This window comes from Salvelinus alpinus, chromosome 1, assembly GCF_045679555.1.
Source record: "Salvelinus alpinus chromosome 1, SLU_Salpinus.1, whole genome shotgun sequence".
Taxonomy (NCBI): domain Eukaryota; kingdom Metazoa; phylum Chordata; class Actinopteri; order Salmoniformes; family Salmonidae; genus Salvelinus; species Salvelinus alpinus.
In genome coordinates, this window is record NC_092086.1 from 40,983,092 (window position 1) to 41,003,944 (window position 20,853).

The window sequence follows — 20,853 nt, forward strand, 5'->3', positions numbered from 1 at the left end:
TCAATATCAATCAGACACTTCATGTAAACAGCTCTGATATGATATGATAGAGCCCTGACCCGAGAGTGTACATAATGAGGAAAAGTATTACTGCCCTTCATTTATTCATGTTTAACTAATGAAGCAGCTGATCAAACTCTCTTCAATCATGCTCTGTAATTGTTGACCTCTGATCGCTGTGAGGATGATTTATGTAAAGAATCCCTTCTTTAATGACTGGTGAAACGTTCTAGAATTCAGCAGTAAAATGCAGAGATCACCTCATGGACTGTCCCCACGTGATTGATGCTGGGAGGAGGTCTCTCATTGGTCATTAAATCAAAGTGTATTTCTTTATGTTTGGGCATCACAAATGTATTGTTTCTAGACATCTCTCCCAAGGTCTTTTCACTGGTCTTTAAATTACAACCAGTTTCCTACCTTTAGGTTGATGTCAGCTTTTCAGAATGACAGATGGAGTGTCAAAATAGCCCACGGCAGATTCCTGTAGATACACAGAAACTTCAACTTGTACACACACGCACGCACACAAATGTAATTTAATATGCCTGTTGATTGTAGTCTCCTGTGATGAGTGATATGACTCACTATAAGATCATGGAATAGTTGTGTATTCACTCCTGTAGTGTAGGGTCTGAGAAACTAATTTTCAATTCCCTAACAGATGTGAAGGACAGGATGAGCCAGCCTGAACACTGTGAAAGCCAGTAATTAAACACCTCTGCCCCCAAAGAGATCCAGTTCAATGACTGGATTAGCAGGGTCAGGTATTGACTGGTTTCGAGAAAGCCGTGAAGCCCTATAGTGAAGACAGACACCAAACTGACCACATACCGAGACTGAGACGTCAGTGATTACTAGGGTGGTGGCGGTCATGAAATTTTGTTAGCCGGTGATTGTCAAGCAAATAACTACCGGTCTCACGGAAATGGACCGTTAATGAACATAAACACATTCAGCATCTCCTGGCTTCCACACATAGCCTATAAGCCACTGATGCAGACATTTGGAACATCTATATTTTAAAAAGTCTAATAAATCCATAGCCTACACCATCACAATAAATCCATTATGTATTTTAGACAGGTCTAAAGAAACAGGATATGAAGAAAATGTAGTCTATTTCAGAAGAACAGAATAGCATACTCTTTGTCCTTATGTTATGTCCTGATCTGGCTATGCCATATGGCTGTGGGCTACACTAGTTCATTTAGCAGACAAGATTCGCTTAGAATTTCGTGGCATTATTTTATAGTTTGAATAAAATCGAAAATATATTTTCTCTAAAGGATTTCTGAGGGAGTGCGCACATCCGGCTATTCTGTGTTGAGCGGTTTACAAAGAAACAGGTCCTCCTATATGCTTAATTTAGAGTTATTTATGCAACTTTAGTTGTGATCAAAACGTATAGAACAACGTTTGTATTTTTAATAAAAGGCTGCATGATGCCACTAATGATGATTTGAAAAAAGTCACATGAAAGGCATGAGCTCTGCTTTGTCATTTGCGCAGGCTGTACACATTTAATCAAATCAAATGTTATTAGTCACATGCGCCGAATACAACAGGTGTAGACCTTACAGTGAAATGTTTACTTACGAGCCCCTAACCAACGATGCAGTTTAAAAAAATACGGATAAGAATAAGAAACAAAAGTAACAAGTAATTAAAGAACAGCAGTAAAATAACAATAGTGAGACTATATCCAGGGGGGGTACCGGTACAGACTCAATGTACATGTAGGTAGAGTTATTAAAGTGATGATAGATGATAACAACAGAGAGTAGCAGTGGTGTAAACGAGTGGTTGGGGGGGGGGGGGGGGGGGGGCAATGCAAATAGTCTGGGTAGCCATTTGATTAGATGTTCAGGAGTCTTATGGCTTGGGGGTAGAAGCTGTTTAGAAGCCTCTTGGACCTAGACTTGGAGCTCCGGTACCGCTTGCCGTGTGGTAGCAGAGAGAACAGTCTAAGACTAGAGTAGCTGGAGTCTTTGACAATTTTTAGGGCCTTCCTCTGACACCGCCTGGTATAGAGGTCCTGGATGGCAGGAAGCTTGGCCCCGGTGATGTACTGGGCCATACGCACTACCCACTGTAGTGCCTTGCGGTCGGAGGCCGAGCAGTTGATATACCATGCAGTGATGCAACCCGTCAGGATGCTCTCGATGATGCAGCTGTAGAACCTTTTGAGGATCTGAGGACCCATGCCAAATCTTTTCAGTCTCCTGAGGCTGAATAGGTTTTGTCGTGCCCTCTTCACGACTGTCTTGGTGTGCTTGGACCATGTTAGTTTGTTGGTGATGTGGACACCAAGGACCTTGAAGCTCTCAACCTGCTCCACTGCAGCCCCGTCAATGAGAATGGGGGTGTGCTCGGTCCTCTTTTTCCTGTAGTTCACAATCATCTCCTTTGTCTTGATCACGTTGAGGGAGAGGTTGTTGTCCTGGCACCACACAGCCAGGTCTCTGACAAGCACTTGATAATGCCTCGAATTTCTTGGCGGCATACCCTTTCTGTGGCCGTAATTCCCCTTAAAAAACCATGTCTTTTGAGGCCAATGGCCGTTGTGCCGAATATAATAATTATAATTCCCTTCTCCTGGCTGCGTGCTCCGAAACACCTCTCATTAGCCAATGCCCGTCACGTGATCTATCACACCCTGATCTGTTTTACCTGTCTTTGTGATTGTCTCCACCCCCCTCTAGGTGTCGCCCATCTTCCCCATTATCCCCTGTGTATTTATACCTGTGTTCTCTGTTTGTCTGTTGCCAGTTCGTCTTGTTTGTTCAAGTCAACCAGCGTTTTATGTCTCAGCTCCTGCTTTTTCACGTCTCTCTTTTCTCACTCTCCTGGTTTTGACCCTTGCCTGTCCTGATTCCGAGCCCACCTGCCTGACCACTCTGCCTGCCCCTGACCCTGCCTGCCGACCTGTACCTTTGCACCCCTCTGGATTACCGACCTCTGCCTTACCCTGACCCTGCCTGCCGCCCGGTACCATTGCCCCACCTCTGGTTTACTATCCATGCCTGCCTTGACCTGTCTATTACCTGCCCCCGTTGGTATATTAAACTATTGTTTATTCGACGTGGTCTGCATCTGGGTCTTACCTTCATACTTGATAGTGATCGGATCTTTCTCACAAGCTACAAGTGAAGACAGACACATCAGAGAGGCAACTGTGGGTCCGTATCCAATTCCGAATCGCACATTGAAGATATTAGAAGAACTGTCCACATTTACTTTTCGAGTAGGCCTAATGAACAGCAAAAGCACTAGTTTATGTCAATCTACTATCCCCCATAATACAAAAGTTGATCGATTCTATTCTGTGCGAGAAATAAATATTGCAAACATAGTCTGGGACAGTTGTGGGATGCAATAGATCTCAAATAAATACAACCACTAGCATCCCAAAACATTTTTTAAGCATTGAGGCTGACGCAACCAATCAGAACGGTTTGGCTTAAAATGTTGATAAACTTTTAGGCTATTTCTTCACATTATAAGCGCAGTAATGCACACACGGCAGTAGGCTATACGTGCGAATGTTCCAAAATGCAATCAATTAGTGGGAAAACACTAGCGGGAAAACACCATTCTCAAAAGTGTGATTATGCATGTAATGCTTTTATTATATAGGTGAATTTTTATGGTGAAAATGATCTTCCCCAAACTTGAAACTCACGCATTGCGTACAGTATGTATGCCAGTTAGGCTCTACACCCATTGTAAAGTGGATTAATGTGCTTCATTTTAAGAAGTTATTTGGCCACTTTAGTTGTGATACAAACCGAAATCAAAAAATATATGCCTATGGACTAAGCTACATGAGGTGAGAGACTATGACTTGAAAAAGTAAAAAAAAAAGGCACGAGCTGTTTCTTGCCTTACTGCACAGCTGGGCATCATTCACAAGTGATAATATATCATTCACAAGTGATAGGCTAATATTGTCACCCATCAGACTGTTCTTGATCTAATTTTGTCTTTACATATACTAAATAATATATGTGATTTTTTATTTATTTAGAATGGACCATTATCATGCACCGGTCTCGAAACAGGGGCAGGGGAAAAATGCACGTCATCTATGCACTTAAATAACGAATGGAGAACACTTTTCCTGTAGTTAATTTTCATGCCAGCCAGGTAGGCTATACTCCTGGTGTAAAGAGAAGAAATGTGCTTAATATTAGGAAAGTTGAGAAATAAACATAGTAGGCCTAGCCTATAGAAAGCTGATGGGACCCTCCTCTTTTTAATAGAGGCCATCACTCTGTTTTAGCACGCAATTGCATAGCCTAAAGATATGTTGCACAACATGAGCTCATGGCCTCTCATGAAGTGTTTGATTAGATTTTCGATTACATTTGCATTAATGTCAGAGTGATTAGAGGGACAATATACTGCTGAGGACCAGGCAGCTTGTCACGTCTGCTCCCGCTCCCCCTCCCTGGCGCCAGGCTACCCGTCTTTACACGCACCTGTCACCATCATTACACGCAGCAGAGCTCATTGGACTCACCTGGACTTCTTCATGTGGTTGATTGCCCCTGTATATCTGTCTGTTCCTCGGTGGTGTTCCCTGTGTCCACATTAATTGTTGTTATGTGTTCCTGTCCAGACGCTGTTCCTGTTCTGTTTCATGTCCGTCAGTTATTACACCTTCACTCCCTGTACCTGCTTCCTATCTCCTGCATCGATCCTTTCACAGTTAGTACGTTTGGTAGGCTACTAATAACCATCAGCAGCATCAGAGCTTGGAGAAGCCTAATTACCATGACTAAACGGTCATGTGTAATTTGAGTGCCGTCATGACTCGTGACCGCCGGTGTGGCGGTATGGCGGTAATACAGTCACCGTAACAGCCCTAGTGATGACTTCATGGCGTTTGTATCCTCCACTGAGTGACCTAGTTAGCCAGGCTTCTGAATGTGTCCACACTGAGGAGCCTGAACTAATTATTGGGCTTTTCAAACAAGCGTTCCACATCAGTTCCACCTAAACTGGAAGCCCTGGCTGTTTGTTAGACAGTACATTGAAGCACATGTGGAAAATCCCACTGATGCCCTGACAGGGGGAACTCTATGGCCTGGCAGCCAGATAGCATACTGTATTACAACCATACTATATTAGAGACACAATGGACAAACCATGTCATGGTGGGATGCAGGGTCGACTGAGTTTGGATCAGTCATTGATTAGATGAAATCATGCAATCTGTTATTAATTTCCTTAATATGAGCCTGGTATGAACAACCAAGACACTGTCAACCCAATACAACCTGAAGAAGGGGAATACCTGATGGGGAAAGAACATGTTATCTGTGTGTATGATGCACTTCACTGAATGTGAAATAAGATAATTCTATGAGAATTGCCATGACAATGGAGCTCTGTGGGTACAGAATCAATGTTTACATAAACTGACATAGGAAGTGCTTACACCTCTCTTCCTATTTCACCATGCCATGAAAGGTCAGGCAGGAGGAAAAATACTCCCAGACACCATCATCTCTCATGAATCTTTTGTGCCACACTGGGATATTCCATACATTGTAGATAGTTCATGTAAACCTTGTTGACAGCGACTCAATTACTCATTCTCCTCGCTGACAACCACCAAATGAAAATGCTGCCAGGCACAGACACACGCACACTCCACCATTTTTCTACAGGCCGCTCATCAAGGTGTGAAGTGACATTACTGATAGGCTGTATGTCAAACAGAGGTGGACAGCCCCTGCTTCACATGTTTATGATTTTGAACATGATTCTAGGACATTTAGTGATAGCCATTAGTGACAGCCAGTCGCTGATGTGCTTAAAGTGAGTCACCCTCTGAATTCACCAACTAATGTACTGTAGCATGGTGCTAAGGCTCTTGTTTTTTTAGCCATACAGTAAGTGCTACAATTCATTTCAGTTGATGCCTCAGCTTGACAGCTTCTATTGGTACCTGAGACACATATCCAGTTTGTCAAAGCACAAGCCTGCAACACTAGTGTTGAACATCTCTGTCTAGGAGTTATTATACAATTCAGGCGAGCTCAGGTTTTCTGTAACGAGCAAAGCCGAACATGAACACTTTAGGAACTTTAACTTCCAGCTATAGAGGCATTATGGCAGTCCTCCTGACCCAGAAACTGTGGAGAAATTAGCTGCTGTCTGGTCAGTCTTTAGAGACCACTTCACTCAAAGACACTGCCAGCCCTGTACCTGACCAACGCTGTCAATTGCTTATTGAAAGGATTTCTTCCAAGCAGAGAGGCTGAACAGAGCTCTGTAGAGTCCCACATGCTTTTCATACCGAGAGAAGTAGTGAGTAAAGAATGCTGTATGTAAACTAGGGAGTAGTACAGAAGTGGTATAGTAGAGGAGTCTTTTAAATCAATGTAGACACTGTTCTGGGGAAGAACAGATACGACTCCATTCCCATCCCATTACCATTCATAGTTAATGTGTGTGAGGTGCATATTGGCATATTGATTTCAAGTACACAAAATGTACCTTCCATTAGCAGCAGTGACCATAAAAGTTTATGGTCACTGCTGATTTAAAGAGGCACATTACACAACCCAATGAGGTATAAGCTGAGGTGAAGCGTCCTCCGTCAGTACAGTACCACATTTCATGCCCGTCAGCTTTAGGCCAAATAGATAATGATTACAAAATGATTACTCAGTACTCATTGTGTAACAGTGTTTGAGTTCTGTTATCAGACTGGATGTGCATGAAATGAGAGGATGCTCTGATCAGCAGGGAGGTGGTGAGAGAGGCCTCTCCATATCAACCCCACTACGTATACAGTCTGATAAAACATCCCAGGAGGATTCAGTGTCTGCCTGTGTGTGTGTGTGTGTGTGTGTGTGTGTGTGTGTGTGTGTGTGTGTGTGTGTGTGTGTGTGTGTGTGTGTGTGTGTGTGTGTGTGTGTGTGTGTGTGTGTGTGTGTGTGTGTGTGTGTGTGTGTGCAGACCAATCAAACTGAGTAGTCGATTATGTGTGGTCTAACCAAAGATGATAAAGGAGAGACAGATTTCTCCAATCACTTTGCTCAGTGGTGATGCAAAGAAGTGTCATTTTCAGGGACAAACCCAGCTCTGCTAAACCCAGGGTGAAAAATGTGGTAAAACTATCAACACAATCTGGCTTCTGGGAACAATGTCTGTTTGCCCTTCACATCATCAGTACAATTACAGAGGAGAGATATTTCAAACATAAATCATTCGATGACAGCAAATCTTTGCGGAAAATGATGGTGATTTGAGTAGATCTGAGAATCTGAGTTTTATTGAAAATGTGTTTAAAATGTGTTTGTAAGCACACATGTTCCCCAAGGACTTCTTATTCTACACTGTGAGTTCCTCCTGGAATCTATCAGACCCAAAGTACACAAACAAATGTGTGTGTGTGTCTGTTTTCTCACAGCAAGGTCATTCATTATCTTGTTTAAAAAGAAACAATGCATTTCTCCTCAGTTGTTCATCCTGATGTTTGGAAGGCTTGTGCCAACAGTGCACAGTTAGGGTAAAGGCTACAGTACAAAGAGCATGTAATTATCACCACCAGAGGAAGGACAGACTTTCACATAATACCCTGGTATTTCACAGAGGTTGTACATCCCATTCTGTTAATACAGTACCTCTGTATGCTCTTGACTGAGAAAGGCTTATTTCACGATGGGACTGAAATGACCCCTGCTTGCTCATAAAGTGGAAAAGGGACAGATTCTATTGGATGATCTTGGTTGATAGTGGTGATATTGATCTGAATGTCCCTGGAATATGTAGTTGTTGCTACGGTTACCTGAGAATTGTGCAGAGCCTCCTCTGATGTATAGGGGTGGGGCCTGGAAGGCATAGATGATGTCAGTCTCGGCTATGCACGTCAGATCCTCCTCATCAAAGAAGGAGCGCTGAAAGCCTGTGGTGTAGATCTCTGTCAGGATCACCTGAAGAAAGAGGGAGAGAGGGAGAGAGAGATAGCAAGAGTATCCATCTTATTTAATCAGAGACTTAGAAAATGGAGTGAGAGTGAATCTGAGGATAGTGTGCATCATCAAGAAGAGTGAGACAAGATCACCTACCTGGTCTGGGGAGATCTTCCCCTCATCCGCCAACATCCTTCTCAGAAAGGCCAGCGAGCCAAAGAGAGGCACAGCCACCCCGATGCGCAGGTATCTCTGGCCCTTCGTACTGAAGACCAGAGTTACACACAAAGGCCTGTCGAGTGAAGGGGAGAGAGAGAGAGAGAGAGAGAGAGAGAGAGAGAGAGAGAGAGAGAGAGAGAGAGAGAGAGAGAGAGAGAGAGAGAGAGAGAGAGAGAGAGAGAGAGAGAGAGAGAGAGAGAGAGAGAGAGAGAGAGAGAGAGAGAGAGAGAGAGAGAGAGAGAGAATAGCCGCTGCATTGAAATCACTACCATTTTTATTACAGTCCATGACCAGGAAGAGACATATAGTTTTCATGAATTAATCAATACATTTTAGCATTAATAATAGATCATTAGGACAGTTTTTTATGTGTAACAAATAATGGAATCTGTATTGTGGGTCGATGCATTTCTAAAGCTGAGCACTTGGCTCTTACTTCTCCTTAGCATGGAGAAGCAGTGCTGACATAGGCAGGGTAAAGGGAGAAAATGGCTTGTACAAAAACACTACACTGAAGAGATATGTGCCCTGTGATTCACCTGTAAGAGTCTATGTGTGTCTATATGTGAGGACTGTAGTCAGCCGAGTAGACACACCACGCAGAATGTCAGTCTCCTCCTCTGATAAAGAGAGATATGGGAGCCAATGACAAAATGACATACGCGGGAGGTCCCGAGTGTACAGCACCTCTATTCTACAGACAAGACTCTTGTTTTTTATTTAACTAGGCAAGTCAGTTAAGAACAAATTCTTATTTACAAGGATGGCCTAGGAACAGTGGGTTAAAAGATTTTTACATTGTCAGCTCTGGGATTTGATCTAGAAACCTTTCGGTTACTGGACCAATGCTCTAACCACTAGGCTACCTGCCGCCCCTTATCACCTTACACTCATATTGAAGGGCTTGAGCTCAGGATAATTTTTTTTTTTAATGAGTCATGTTTTTCTTTTGAAGCAAGAAAGAGACTTGTTTCCACTACCTTTTTGCCTGTAATCGACTATGGTGAAACATTGTACATGTTTGCCCCTGTGGTTGAACACTGTGTCCCATGTGGTGTTGAGGTTTGTTACAAACTCCAATGCTTTCACCAATCATTGTACCCTCTATACCAGAGTGGGCTGGCCTTCATTAGCACTTCAGAGACTAAGTCATTGGTATGTTGTTATTTACAAGGCCATACTGAGACAGCTCCCATTTTACCTGTGTTTTACCTGTGTACATTGTCCAGCAGACTAATGACAATTATCAATTAAAGTGACTTTTGTGATGTCTTGTTGATGACCTGCTCTATAATCCCCCATGGAGAAGATTTAACATGATAAAGATAGTGAGAGATGCCACTGCCAGCACACAGGCATTATCACACATGGGGACAGAGGACACACAGCAGTGGGGGATATACAGTATTATACAACGGGTGGGTCTAATCCTGAATGCTGATTGGTTAAAACCTCATTCCAGCAGGTGTCTATTCCACAAGTTACCACCGGCTAAATCTATGACGTTAAAATGCCTATTTACTCTGTTCCATCTGACTGCGCTAATCCACTGTCTCATCAGCCCAGCCAGGCAATTTATAAACTCCACTATGAAAAGCATCTAACATTTCGTCCTCAACAGCAGAGATTTGAATAAACCTTGCTGTCTGTCACTCCGACATTTGCAATATTGTTTCAATATTCAAATTCGATCTCCAGCTGTCCCATAGTAATGAACGTGTCGGGAGTCGGGATGAGACAGACAGGTAGGCAGCTTTTCTCAGCCAGTCTAAATCATGAATTAGCATAATTTCTCTGGATATATACAAATAACTATCAATAGAAAACAGGTCAAACTAAACGAAGAGCAGCTAGTTTGAAGTTTTTCCAGTTTCAGTTTGAAGTGATTGTGTTAGCTGTGTTGTTGTCTATCTCTTAAACAACAGTGTCCTGACGAGACAGCACATGTTCTACGCCAGGTGAAATCGTGCATCATTAGCTCATTGTTATGGATGTATCCAAATAAATATCACTAGAAAACAGCTTAAAATGCAAATGCAGCTACTTTGTTGTTATTCTGGCTGCACTGTTAGACGTGACTGTAAGTTAACCGTAGTTGGCTAGCAAGCAAGTGATAAGAACGTTGCCAGCCAATATGGCAATGGAATATTTAGAATGAACGACTGGGTCACGTCCATAGATAAAGAACAAAAAGACTGAATGACTGGGTCGCGTCTCTGGCAATCGAACCGATAGAATGAACGACCAGTCGGCTTAGGTAGCAACCCTAGATTTGTGTCGGGACTATATCTTGTGGAAGGATGAAATAGTATGAATAAATTCATCAAAATAACGTTTTTAATGAAAATATGTAAATCATTATTTGAATATGTTGGTAACCCATTGTATAAAAGTGACAATGCCCTCGAAGCCGGTGTTAAGAGGATATATTGGCACAGTTTGCTGGCCCTCAACTTCTTCTCGGGCCTAACAACACCCATGCCAATATATCCTCCAAACACCGGCTTCGAGGGCATTACTTAAGTAAGTAAAGGTTGTTGAGCTGTGAGATCCCCTGCTGTCTGGACTCAGGGTAACCTCTACACTGGGTGTCAAGGATTCTCAGCATACGCTATAGTGAGGGGTATGAAGAGGTTATGCAGTCTGTGTACATCTATATGCACAGACGCAGCGCACCTGAGTCCATTCCTTTATCTGCCTTTGACTAGGCAGTAGGAACACCAAAACAGTGCCTCATATTATCACGGTTCTTTTTGTGTCTCAAGACACAAACAGTGAAGGCAGTAGTTAATCAATGGTGCTCTGAGCAGGCAAGTGTTACTAATTCATACTAATTACCTTGTTTGGAACCATTCTGGGAGCGGCAAAACATCCCTACACACTCAACAGCTCAGAACTAGAAAGGCAGGCATAGGGATAATTAACAATCTATAACGTTACATGATGCACCCAATACCTATTATGGGAATTCAATTCCCAGTGACTGAATACTCAACTAAAGCTCTCAATTGAATGGTAATCTGAGTCTATGATTATACTAAGCTACTGCAAATAGTGGCTACATCCCGAGAACACCTTTCAGAGGTTTAGCTCCCTGTCTCTGAGTACAAAGCTGAATCAATCATGATAATGAATCGCAAACCTTTTCCTCAGGAGGACAGGAACATTATACAAAAAGATCTCTGAAGGATCTTTACATTAATAACATGCTGATCTGTAATGAGTGGCTCATTTAGTGAAGTTAATGTGTTTAAATGGAGATGCCTGCCATACCACTCAATCCATTAGGGTACAACATCAATATGGGTCCATGTCGGGCTGACTCTGCCACATTGGTTAACACACTAGATCATAACTAACCACATACTGTATATATGACATGTGGGAACACATTTCTGTCAGAAAATAGGTACTGTAGCAGTCCAATAAATAAATGTATTTGTGTGAGGTTGGGGTTGGTGTAAATGACTGTTGGTGTTGAAAGTCTGCACTTTAGTTTGTGTTAGGGTTTATGGAGATAGTTTTGTATATGACACCTTTTTTTCTTACATGGGCAACCATGTACAAAATCTTAAAAGGCAAACCATCTGTTTCTTCCTTTCATAACTGTCTACAGTATTCAATGCCATTAGCCAAAAGCAGAACGAATGAGGCGATTATGTAAAGTTTGCCTGGCAAGCTGTTTGTTAGAACTAGATTTTTTTTAAACGATTCTCCAATTAGCATAAAAGCTTGCTTAAGGCCAGGCACCACAGGCTGAAATGACATTTTTGCATCTACAGTGCGTTCAGAAAGTATTCAGACCCCTTGACTTTTCCACATTTTGTTACATTACAGCCTTATTCTAAAATGTATTTATTTGTTTTTTTCCCTCATCAATCTTCACACAATACTCCATAATGACAAAGCAAAAACTGATTTTTAGAAATGTTACTTTACTTAGTACTTTGTTGAAACACCTACGGCAGTGATTACAGCCTTGAGTCTTCTTGGGTATGACGCTACAAGCTTGGCACACCTGTATTTGGGGACTTTCTCCCATTCTTCTTTGCAGATCCTCTCAAGCTCTGTCAGGTTGGATGGGGAGCATCGCTGCACAGCTATTTTCAGGTCTCTCCAGAGATATTCGATCGGGTTCAATTCAGGGCTCTGGCTGAGTCACTCAAGGACATTCAAAGACTTGTCCCGAAGCCACTCTTGCGTTGTCTTGGCTGTGTGCTTAGAGTTGTTGCCCTGTTGAAAGGTGAACATTGGCCCAGTCTGAGGTCCTGAGTGCTCTGGAGCAGGTTTTCATCAAGGATCTCTCTGTACTTTGCTCCGTTCATCTTTTCCTCGACCTTGACTAGTCTCCCAGTCCCTGCTGCTGAAAAACATCCCCACAGCATGATACTGCCACCACCATGCTTCACCGTAGGGATGGTGCTAGGTTTCCTCCAGACGTGACGCTTGGCATTCAGGCCAAAGAGTTCAATCTTGGTTTCATCACACCAGAGAATCTTGTTTCTCATGGTCTGAGAGTCATTTAGGAGCCTTTTGGCAAACTCCAAGTGGGCTGTCATGTGCCTTTTACTGAGGAGTGGCTTCCGTCTGGCCACTCTACCATAAAGGCCTGATTGGTGGAGTGCTGCAGAGATGCTTTTCCTTCTGGAAGGTTTTCCCATCTCCACAGAGGAACTCTGGAGCTCTGTCAGAGTGACCATCGGGTTCTTGGTCACCTCCCAGACCAAGGCCCTTCTCCCCAGATTGCTAAGTTTAGTCGGCCGGCCAGCTCTAGGAGGAGACTTGGTGGTTCCAAACTTCTTCCATTTAAGAATGATGGAGGCCACTGTGTTTTTGGGGACCTTCAATGCTGCAGAAATATTTTGGTACTCTTCCCCAGATCTGTGCCTCGACACAATTCTGCCTCAGAGCTCTATGGACAATTCCTTCGACCTCATGGCTGGGTTTTTGCTCTCACATGCACTGTCAACTGTGGGACCTTATATAGACAGGTGTGTGCCTTTCCAAATCATGTCCAATCAATTGAATTTACCACAGGTGGACTCTGAGGATGATCAATGGAAACAGGATGCACCTCAGCTCAATTTCGAGTGTCAAAGCAAAGGGTCTGAAACTTATGTACTTATTTTTCTTTTCTTTAGTTTATCATTCTACCGTCATCAACATTTTAATGCATTTTAACCACTTTAATCATTTTAAAGCTCCCAACATTAAATTACACATAATTTAGAAGCCCATTTCATAGACAGTGTTACAAACTGGACTATATTTAGTAACTTACTTTGAAGAGATGATGACTGGGTCTAAATAGGCGTTTGGTAGTCTAAATTCAGTGTACTTGTCTTTAGCCGCCATTTCCCAAAAGTCAGACTCTTCCCACACAATCCAAAAACATACTCAGCTTCAGAAGCATCTGCATTCACTAAATGGTGTGTGGTTATCCTTAGATATATTCGCCAGACTTGCTCAGAGGGAATTGTTGATATGTTGTTAATATTCTAAAGTAAAATAAATATTTGAAAAAATGCGTCAAATGCATTTTACATACATGTCTTTAGTATTTTACAGATAGAAAGATTTAAAAAGTATTTATCCACAATCTGCTCCGGACAAGTCTGGTCCTGGAGTGTCTTAATAAAATAAAATAAAACAATTAGGCTGACTTCATCCAGTGTCCAGAAAAATATACTTGCGTGATATGCAAATATGTGCATATTAATGAGAATTTGCATATTTTTCTAAAATAATTCAGAAATATTTGTATACAAAAAAGAGAGTAAGGGCTTGGGGGGGGGGACTAACTCCTTAAAAATTGATTACATGAACAGGCTAACAGCGGCCAAGCAGGGATGGAGTGATCTTTGTGACCTGGGCATGAATGTGACATTGTTCCTGGTTTCTGAGGTGGTGCTCCTCAGGGCTTTCATCTGGGCTTCAAGTACACTCCATCTCAGCCAGGTCTATTGTTTCTCTGTGCTACTCCAGATCTTTATCCATTCCTCTAACATTATGAGCCTCTAGAGGACTGAAAGGGACGTTAAAAAGACACCAGTGCATGAGTCTTGTCTACAGTGTATTTCTACGTCTGTACCTAAGGCAAGTCTTTCCGTCTACTACGGCTTTGACTCTCACTGACAGATGTCTCCCAATAGCTGCACGTAGTACCATGGTGTGGTGTGATGTGTTGCATGGTTGTGTATTCAGTATGGTTTGTGCACTAACAGTGATAGTACTCACCTGGTGTGGCGCAGAGGGATGGGAAGTGAAATGCAGAGGAAAGGGTCAAAGGTGTTGCTCTGTTTATGACAATGAGGGCAGGTCAGCGATGACCTGTGGAAAGAAAAACAAGATTGTGTGATGTTTGACGCCTGTTTTAGACACCTGAACATGCACTTCTGTGTCAGGCCAGCAGGAAAGTGCATCTTGCTATTAAAATGGACACACTGTATGTACAGTACGTCTTGATGTTGCTGTAGATATTTTCTACGGGAAAGATAAGTGATGTAAGGGGGGTGGGTAGTGGGAAAAAGCCTCATGGTGCGACTGGGCCTTTAAATGGGAACCAGCATGCAGCGATTCCCTAATGATCACTAATACCATCATGGGGAGAATAGAGAACAGTCCTAAGAGATGGCTTGTTTCCTCCCTATATGAATGTTTAGGCCATAGGACTCAAAGGACAGGAAAAGAGAGCAAATCTTCCATTCTACCAATATTTCATTCCACACCTGGTTCACACACTGGCTCCAACAGACCCCTTTATGTTTAGGAGAGGAAGTTGCTTATTCTGGCAAATCACTAATTGTTTGAACAAAGAGTCAGAGGGTATTTCCATGGAAGTCCTCAGACTGCAGTGCTATTGGACTTGACTTGAATTGAACTTGACTTGAAGTACTTCTAAATCCTGTAATAGTTCTATGGTAAGAACTCCATGACTGGTTCTTCTAGTCAGGAAGTGAAAAGCATTTCACAAGGCTGCCTGAAACTGTAAGAGCCTTTAGGACTGGAGTGGAATTGAGTTCAACGATGACTTTGCTGCATACAATCAAAACAAGTTGACAAAGCTATGGTTTCTTCGCAAATCTGAATTTCAAGCATAAATGTCCCTCTTCCTCTTTTACCCAGCAAGGCGATGTTTTAAGACAGTATTTCCCTATTCCTGTGTTTAGTATTTTTCATATGATCAGTGCACAGAGCCTTCACTTCTCCAGCCTGCATGTCAGGAACCTTTACAAGGGGTAGCCTACCATGGGAATCTTAGCCAGAGCATAGCTGTTTAAATGGGTTTCCCTTCTAGGAAGGCACCTGACAGACCCACAGGGGCGAGTGGGGGAGAGTGAATAAAGCCCTATTCAACTCAACCCAGCTGACACTGGCTCTGAGTGGAGCTCTCTCTTGGCAGAGTGGATCGCTCCCCTACGGATGTCTTATTCTCAACAGGAAACAGAGGAGCTGCCGATGTTCCTTGCATACAAATAACCCTCCAGCAGCTCCAATAAAACATAGATGTACTGTGCATTGGTAAGGAACACTTAGGCCTAAAGGAAAATGAGGTGATATTCCCGTGATGCCTAATGGATGAAGTGTGAGCAGCACTTGAGAGGGAATCCCTGTCTTTGAAGCAGTGATGCTGAAGGGTGAGAGTTTGAGTCAGCTTAAACACTAGCCCAGGGGTCGGCAACTAGATTCAGCCACGGAACAATTTTTGACGGAGCGGATAGTGGGGGACCGAAACATAATTATAATAATTTGTACACTGCAAATTGACCCCAAGTAAGCCCAAAAAGAGATTATATTTGAAAATAACAATAATTTCATACCTTATTTATATTAAGACACGATGACCTACACTGAGTGTACAAAACAGCCCTTTGCCCTCAGAACAACCTCAATTCGTAGGGCAGGGACTCTGCAAGGAGTTGAAAGCATTCCACAGGGATGCAGACCCATGTTGACTCCAATGCTTCCCACAGTTGTGTCAAGTTGGATGGATGTCCTTTGGGTGGTAGACAATGCCTGATACATACGGGAAACTGTTGAACGTAAAAAATCCAGCACCGGGTTAGGCCGGGGGTGCTTTACATGGCACATCGTGCTCTAGCGACTCCTTGTGGTAGGCCGGGTGCCTGCAGACTGACTTCGGTCATCAGTTGAACGATATTTCCTCTGACACATTGGTTCAGCTGGATTCTGGGTTAAGCGGGCAGGAGTTAACTTCTTTGATATAGGGGGCAGCATTTTCACTTTTGGATGAATTGCGTGCCCATAGTGAACTGCCTCCTACTCTGTCCCAGATGCTAATATATGCATATTATTATTACTATTGGATAGAAAACACTCCGAAGTTTCTAAAACTGTTTGAATGATGTCTGTGAGTATAACAGAACTCATATGGCAGGCAAAAACCTGAGAAAAAAACCCAAACAGGAAGTGAGAATTCTGAGAAGGGTTGATGTTAAAGTCATCGCCTATTCAATTCCCTGTAATATATGGATCGGTTTGCACTTCCTACGCCTTCCACTAGATGTCAACAGTCTGTAGAACGCTGAATGAAGCCTCCGGTGTGATGTGGGGCCAGATTGGAGGTGTTTCAGTCACTGGTCTGGCAGATTGCCAGTTCTTGCTCACGCGCTTTCCTCATGATATCGCCTTGCGTTCCATTACTTATACAGACATGAAGAAATGCTCCGGTTGGAACGTTATTGGATATATATGATAACAACATCCTGAAGATTGATTCTCTACTAAGTTTGACAAGTTTATTCGACTTGTAATATAACTTTTTGAAGTTTTCGTCCGACGTTTGCCTGCATCTGCGCGAGCGTTTGGACACGCAAAAGTAGCTAAGTAGCAAAAGTATCTAATTGGACATAAGTAATGGACATTATCGAACAAAACAACGATTTATTGTGGAACTAGGATTCCTGGTAGTGCATTCTGATGAACATAATCAAAGGTAAGGGAATATTTATGATGTAATTTCGTATTTCTGTTGACTCCAACATGGCGGAGAAATGTTGTTAAATCTGAGCGCTGTCTCAGATTATTGCATGGTGTGCTTTTTACGTAAAGTTTTTTTTAAATCTGACACAGCGGTTGCATTAAGAACAAGTGTATCTTTAATTCTGTGTAAAACATGTATCTTTCATCAAAGTTTATGATGAGTATTTCTGTTATTTGACGTGGCTCTCTGCAATTACTCCGGATATTTTAGAGGCATTTCTGAACATGGCGCCAATGTAAACCGAGATTTCTGGATATAAATATGCACATTATCGAACAAAACATAAATGTATTGTGTAACATGATGTCCTATGAGTGTCATCTGATGAAGATCATCAAAGGTTAGTGATTAATTTTATCTATATTTCTGTTTTATGATACTACTATCTTTTGCTGGGAAAATGGCTGTGTTTTTCTGTGGCTATGTACTGAGCTAACATAATTGTTTGGTGTGCTTTCCCCGTAAATCCTTTTTGAAACCAGACATGTTGGCTGGATTCACAACATGTGTAGCTTTAATTTGGTGTGTTTCATGTGTGATTGATTTTTATAGTCATATATTTGAAGCACTACATTTTTTCTGGATTTTGGCCAAGTGTGACGCTACCGTCCCACCTATCCCAGAGAAGTTAAGAAGCACAGTTTGGTGGGTCATGTTTCAGAGGATGCCTCACTCAACCTTCGCCTATACCGAGCCTGTTGGGGAGCTGCAGCATTTAGACAAGATTGTAATTGGATCACAATTGGATATTTCTTTTATCTTTATTTAACTAGGCAAGTCAGTTAAGCACAAATTCTTATTTACAATGACAGCCTACCGGGGAACAGTGGGTTAACTGCCTTGTTCAGGTGCAGAACGACAGAGTTTTACCTCGTCAGCTCAGGGATTCGATCCAGCAACCTTTCGGTTACCGGCCCAACACTCTAACCACCAGGCTGGCTACCTGCCGCCCCTAACTTGAGAAATTGGGGAAAAATACAATATATATATAGAGTGAGAGAGAGAGAGACAGAGCGAGAGAGAGAGAGAGGGAGAGAATACTTATTTAACTTGTCTCCTCCCCTTCATCTATACTGACAAGTGGATTTAACCAGTGACATCAATAAGGGATCATAGCTTTTCAACTGGATTCACCTGGTCAGTCTATGACATAGAAAGAGCATGTTTTGTGCACTTATTGTATGTCTCCTATTTTATTTGTGGGAATACTTGGGAACAGATTTCCTAAATTAAACTATTTTCCTGTTGATTTTAGTATTTTTTTTAACCAAAAACTAAAATCCCCGCCCCCCCAAAGAACTTTGGGCGGCCCCCAAAAAAACACTTGCCCAGGCACTAGCCTGGGTAAAACTCTAAAAGCCATTTTTCCAAGTATCGTGACGTTCAGTGTCACATTTCCTGAAAAATTCTTTAATTATATTTGTTATAACAGCTATTAGAACAATCTACTAAATGTTAAGGGTCTAAAGCAGGGTTCCCCCAATTTGGCTTGCAGGAGGTTTTATTTGGCCCCCCAAGTTTTCAGAGAAAAATAAATAAATAATAATATATATACTGTATATAGTACCAGTCAGAAGTTTGGACACACCTACTCATTTGAGGGTTTTTCTTTATTTTTTACTATTTTCTACATTGTAGAATAATAGTGAAGACATCAAAACTATGAAATAACAGATATGGAATCATGTAGTAACCAAAAAAGTGTTAAACAAATCAGCCACCCTTTGCCTTGATCACAGCTTTGCACACGCTTGGCATTCTCTCAACCAGCTTCATGAGGTAGTCACCTGAAATGCATTTAAATTAACAGGTGTGGCTTGTTAAAAGTTCATTTGTGGAATTTCTTTCCTTCTTAATGCGTTTGAGCCAATCAGTTCTGTTGTGACAAGGTAGGGCTGTTGGTATACAGAAGATAGCCCTATTTGGTAAAAGACCAAGTCCATATTATGTCAAGAACTACTTAAATAAGCAAAGAGAAACGACAGTCCATCATTATTTTAAGGCATGAAGGTCAGTCAAAACCCATCAAGGGCTATGATGAAACTGGCTCTCATGAGGACCACCACAGGAAAGGAAGACCCAGAGTTACCTCTGCTGCAGAGGATACGTTCATTAGAGTTACCAGCCTCAGAAATTGCAGCCCAAATAAATGCTTCACAGAGTTCAAGTAACAGACACATCTCAACATCAACTGTTCAGATGAGACTGCGTGAATCCGGCCTTCATGGTCGAATTGCTGCAAAGCAAGCACAACTAAAGGACACCAATAATAAGAAGAGACTTGCTAGGGCCAAGAAACATGAGCAATGGACATTAGACCGGTGGAAATCTGTCCTTTGGTCTGATGAGTCCAAATTTGACAAGTTTGGTTCCAACCGCTGTGTCTTTGTAAGACGCAGAGTAGGTGAACGGATGATCTCCGCATGTGTGGTTCCTACCGTGAAGCATGCATGGAGGAGGTGGGATTGTGTGGGGGTGCTCTGCTGGTGACACCTTCAGTGATTTATTTAGAATTCATGGCACACTTAACCAGCATAGGTACCACAGCCTTCTGCAAAGATACCCCATCCCATCTGGTTTGCGCTTTGTTGGACTATCATTTGTTTTTCAACAGGACAATGACCAAAAACACACCTTCAGGCTGTGTAAGGGCTATTTGACCTGCATCAGATGACCTGGCCTCCACAAACACCCGACCTCAACCCAATTGAGATGGTTTGGGATGAGTTGGACTGCAGAGTGACGGAAAAGCAGCCAACAAGTGCTCAGCATATGTTTGAACTCCTTCAAGACTGTTGGAAAAGCATTCCAAGTGAAGCTGGTTGAGAGAATGCCAAGAGTGTTTAAAGCTGTCATCAAGGCAAAGGTGGCTACTTTGAAGAATCTCAAATATAAAATCGATTTTGATTTGTTTAACACTTTTTTGGTTACTTCATGATTCCATATGTGTTATTTCATAGTTTTGATGTCTTCACTATTATTCTAGAAAATAGTAAAAAATAAAGAAAAACCCTTGAATGAATAGGTTTCCAAACTTTTGACTGGTACTGCATTTTCTTTTTTACATTTTCATTGTTGGACTGTAAAAACACTATGATATGAGCTCCAAGTGATTTTAATTTTGGAAATCAGTTCCCAAGCATTCCCACGCATAACAGAGACACGTGATCATATAGTCAAATATATCTGTTTGGGCTTCTTGTGGTCAATTTGCAGTCTATAAATGATTTGTAATTATGGTCCGGCCCCCCGACCATCCTCTCACGAAAAACATTGTCCTGCGGCTGAATCTAATTGATGATCCCTGGCCTAAAGATTGGCTGTTAATTCTTCTCAGTGAGCCTGCAGCCTCACTGCATCTCTGGGTTCAAAAGGTCGTGGCCCCTTTAGAGATTGTTGATATGTAAGGCATGGTTCAGCAGGTGATCCTGAGCATCCAGACAAAACAAAGGAATTACCTTGAGTCACAGTAATAATCTCAAAAATGCTTCAAAGCCCTTTTTATTCAACCCTCCTGCAGAAATATAAATAAAGTGGCGAGACAAAACAAAGGTCACCCAGTCAAAACGATTCAGACAAAGAGAGGCGAGAAGCTCTGAGAGAGTGGTGGGTTTTCGTGCCGCTGTAAAAAGGCTGGGCTTCCAGTGAAACTACAGTACACCACGTCCGTAATCTGACATGCTCTGCTGCCTGCCGTTT

General features: G+C 42.3%; 1 protein-coding gene across 1 annotated transcript in view; it reads right to left on the reverse strand.

Annotated features, from left to right (window-relative positions):
• LOC139575990 (ubiquitin carboxyl-terminal hydrolase 43-like) overlaps window positions 1–20,853 on the reverse strand; it is a 94,156-nt gene that overhangs the window by 39,355 nt on the left and 33,948 nt on the right. The window contains exons 4-6 of the mRNA XM_071401541.1: window positions 14,388–14,480; window positions 8,088–8,223; window positions 7,808–7,952 (exon numbers count right to left, since the gene is read on the reverse strand). Of these exons, the coding sequence (XP_071257642.1) occupies window positions 7,808–7,952; window positions 8,088–8,223; window positions 14,388–14,480 (374 nt within the window). The remainder of the gene's footprint in view (window positions 1–7,807; window positions 7,953–8,087; window positions 8,224–14,387; window positions 14,481–20,853) is intronic.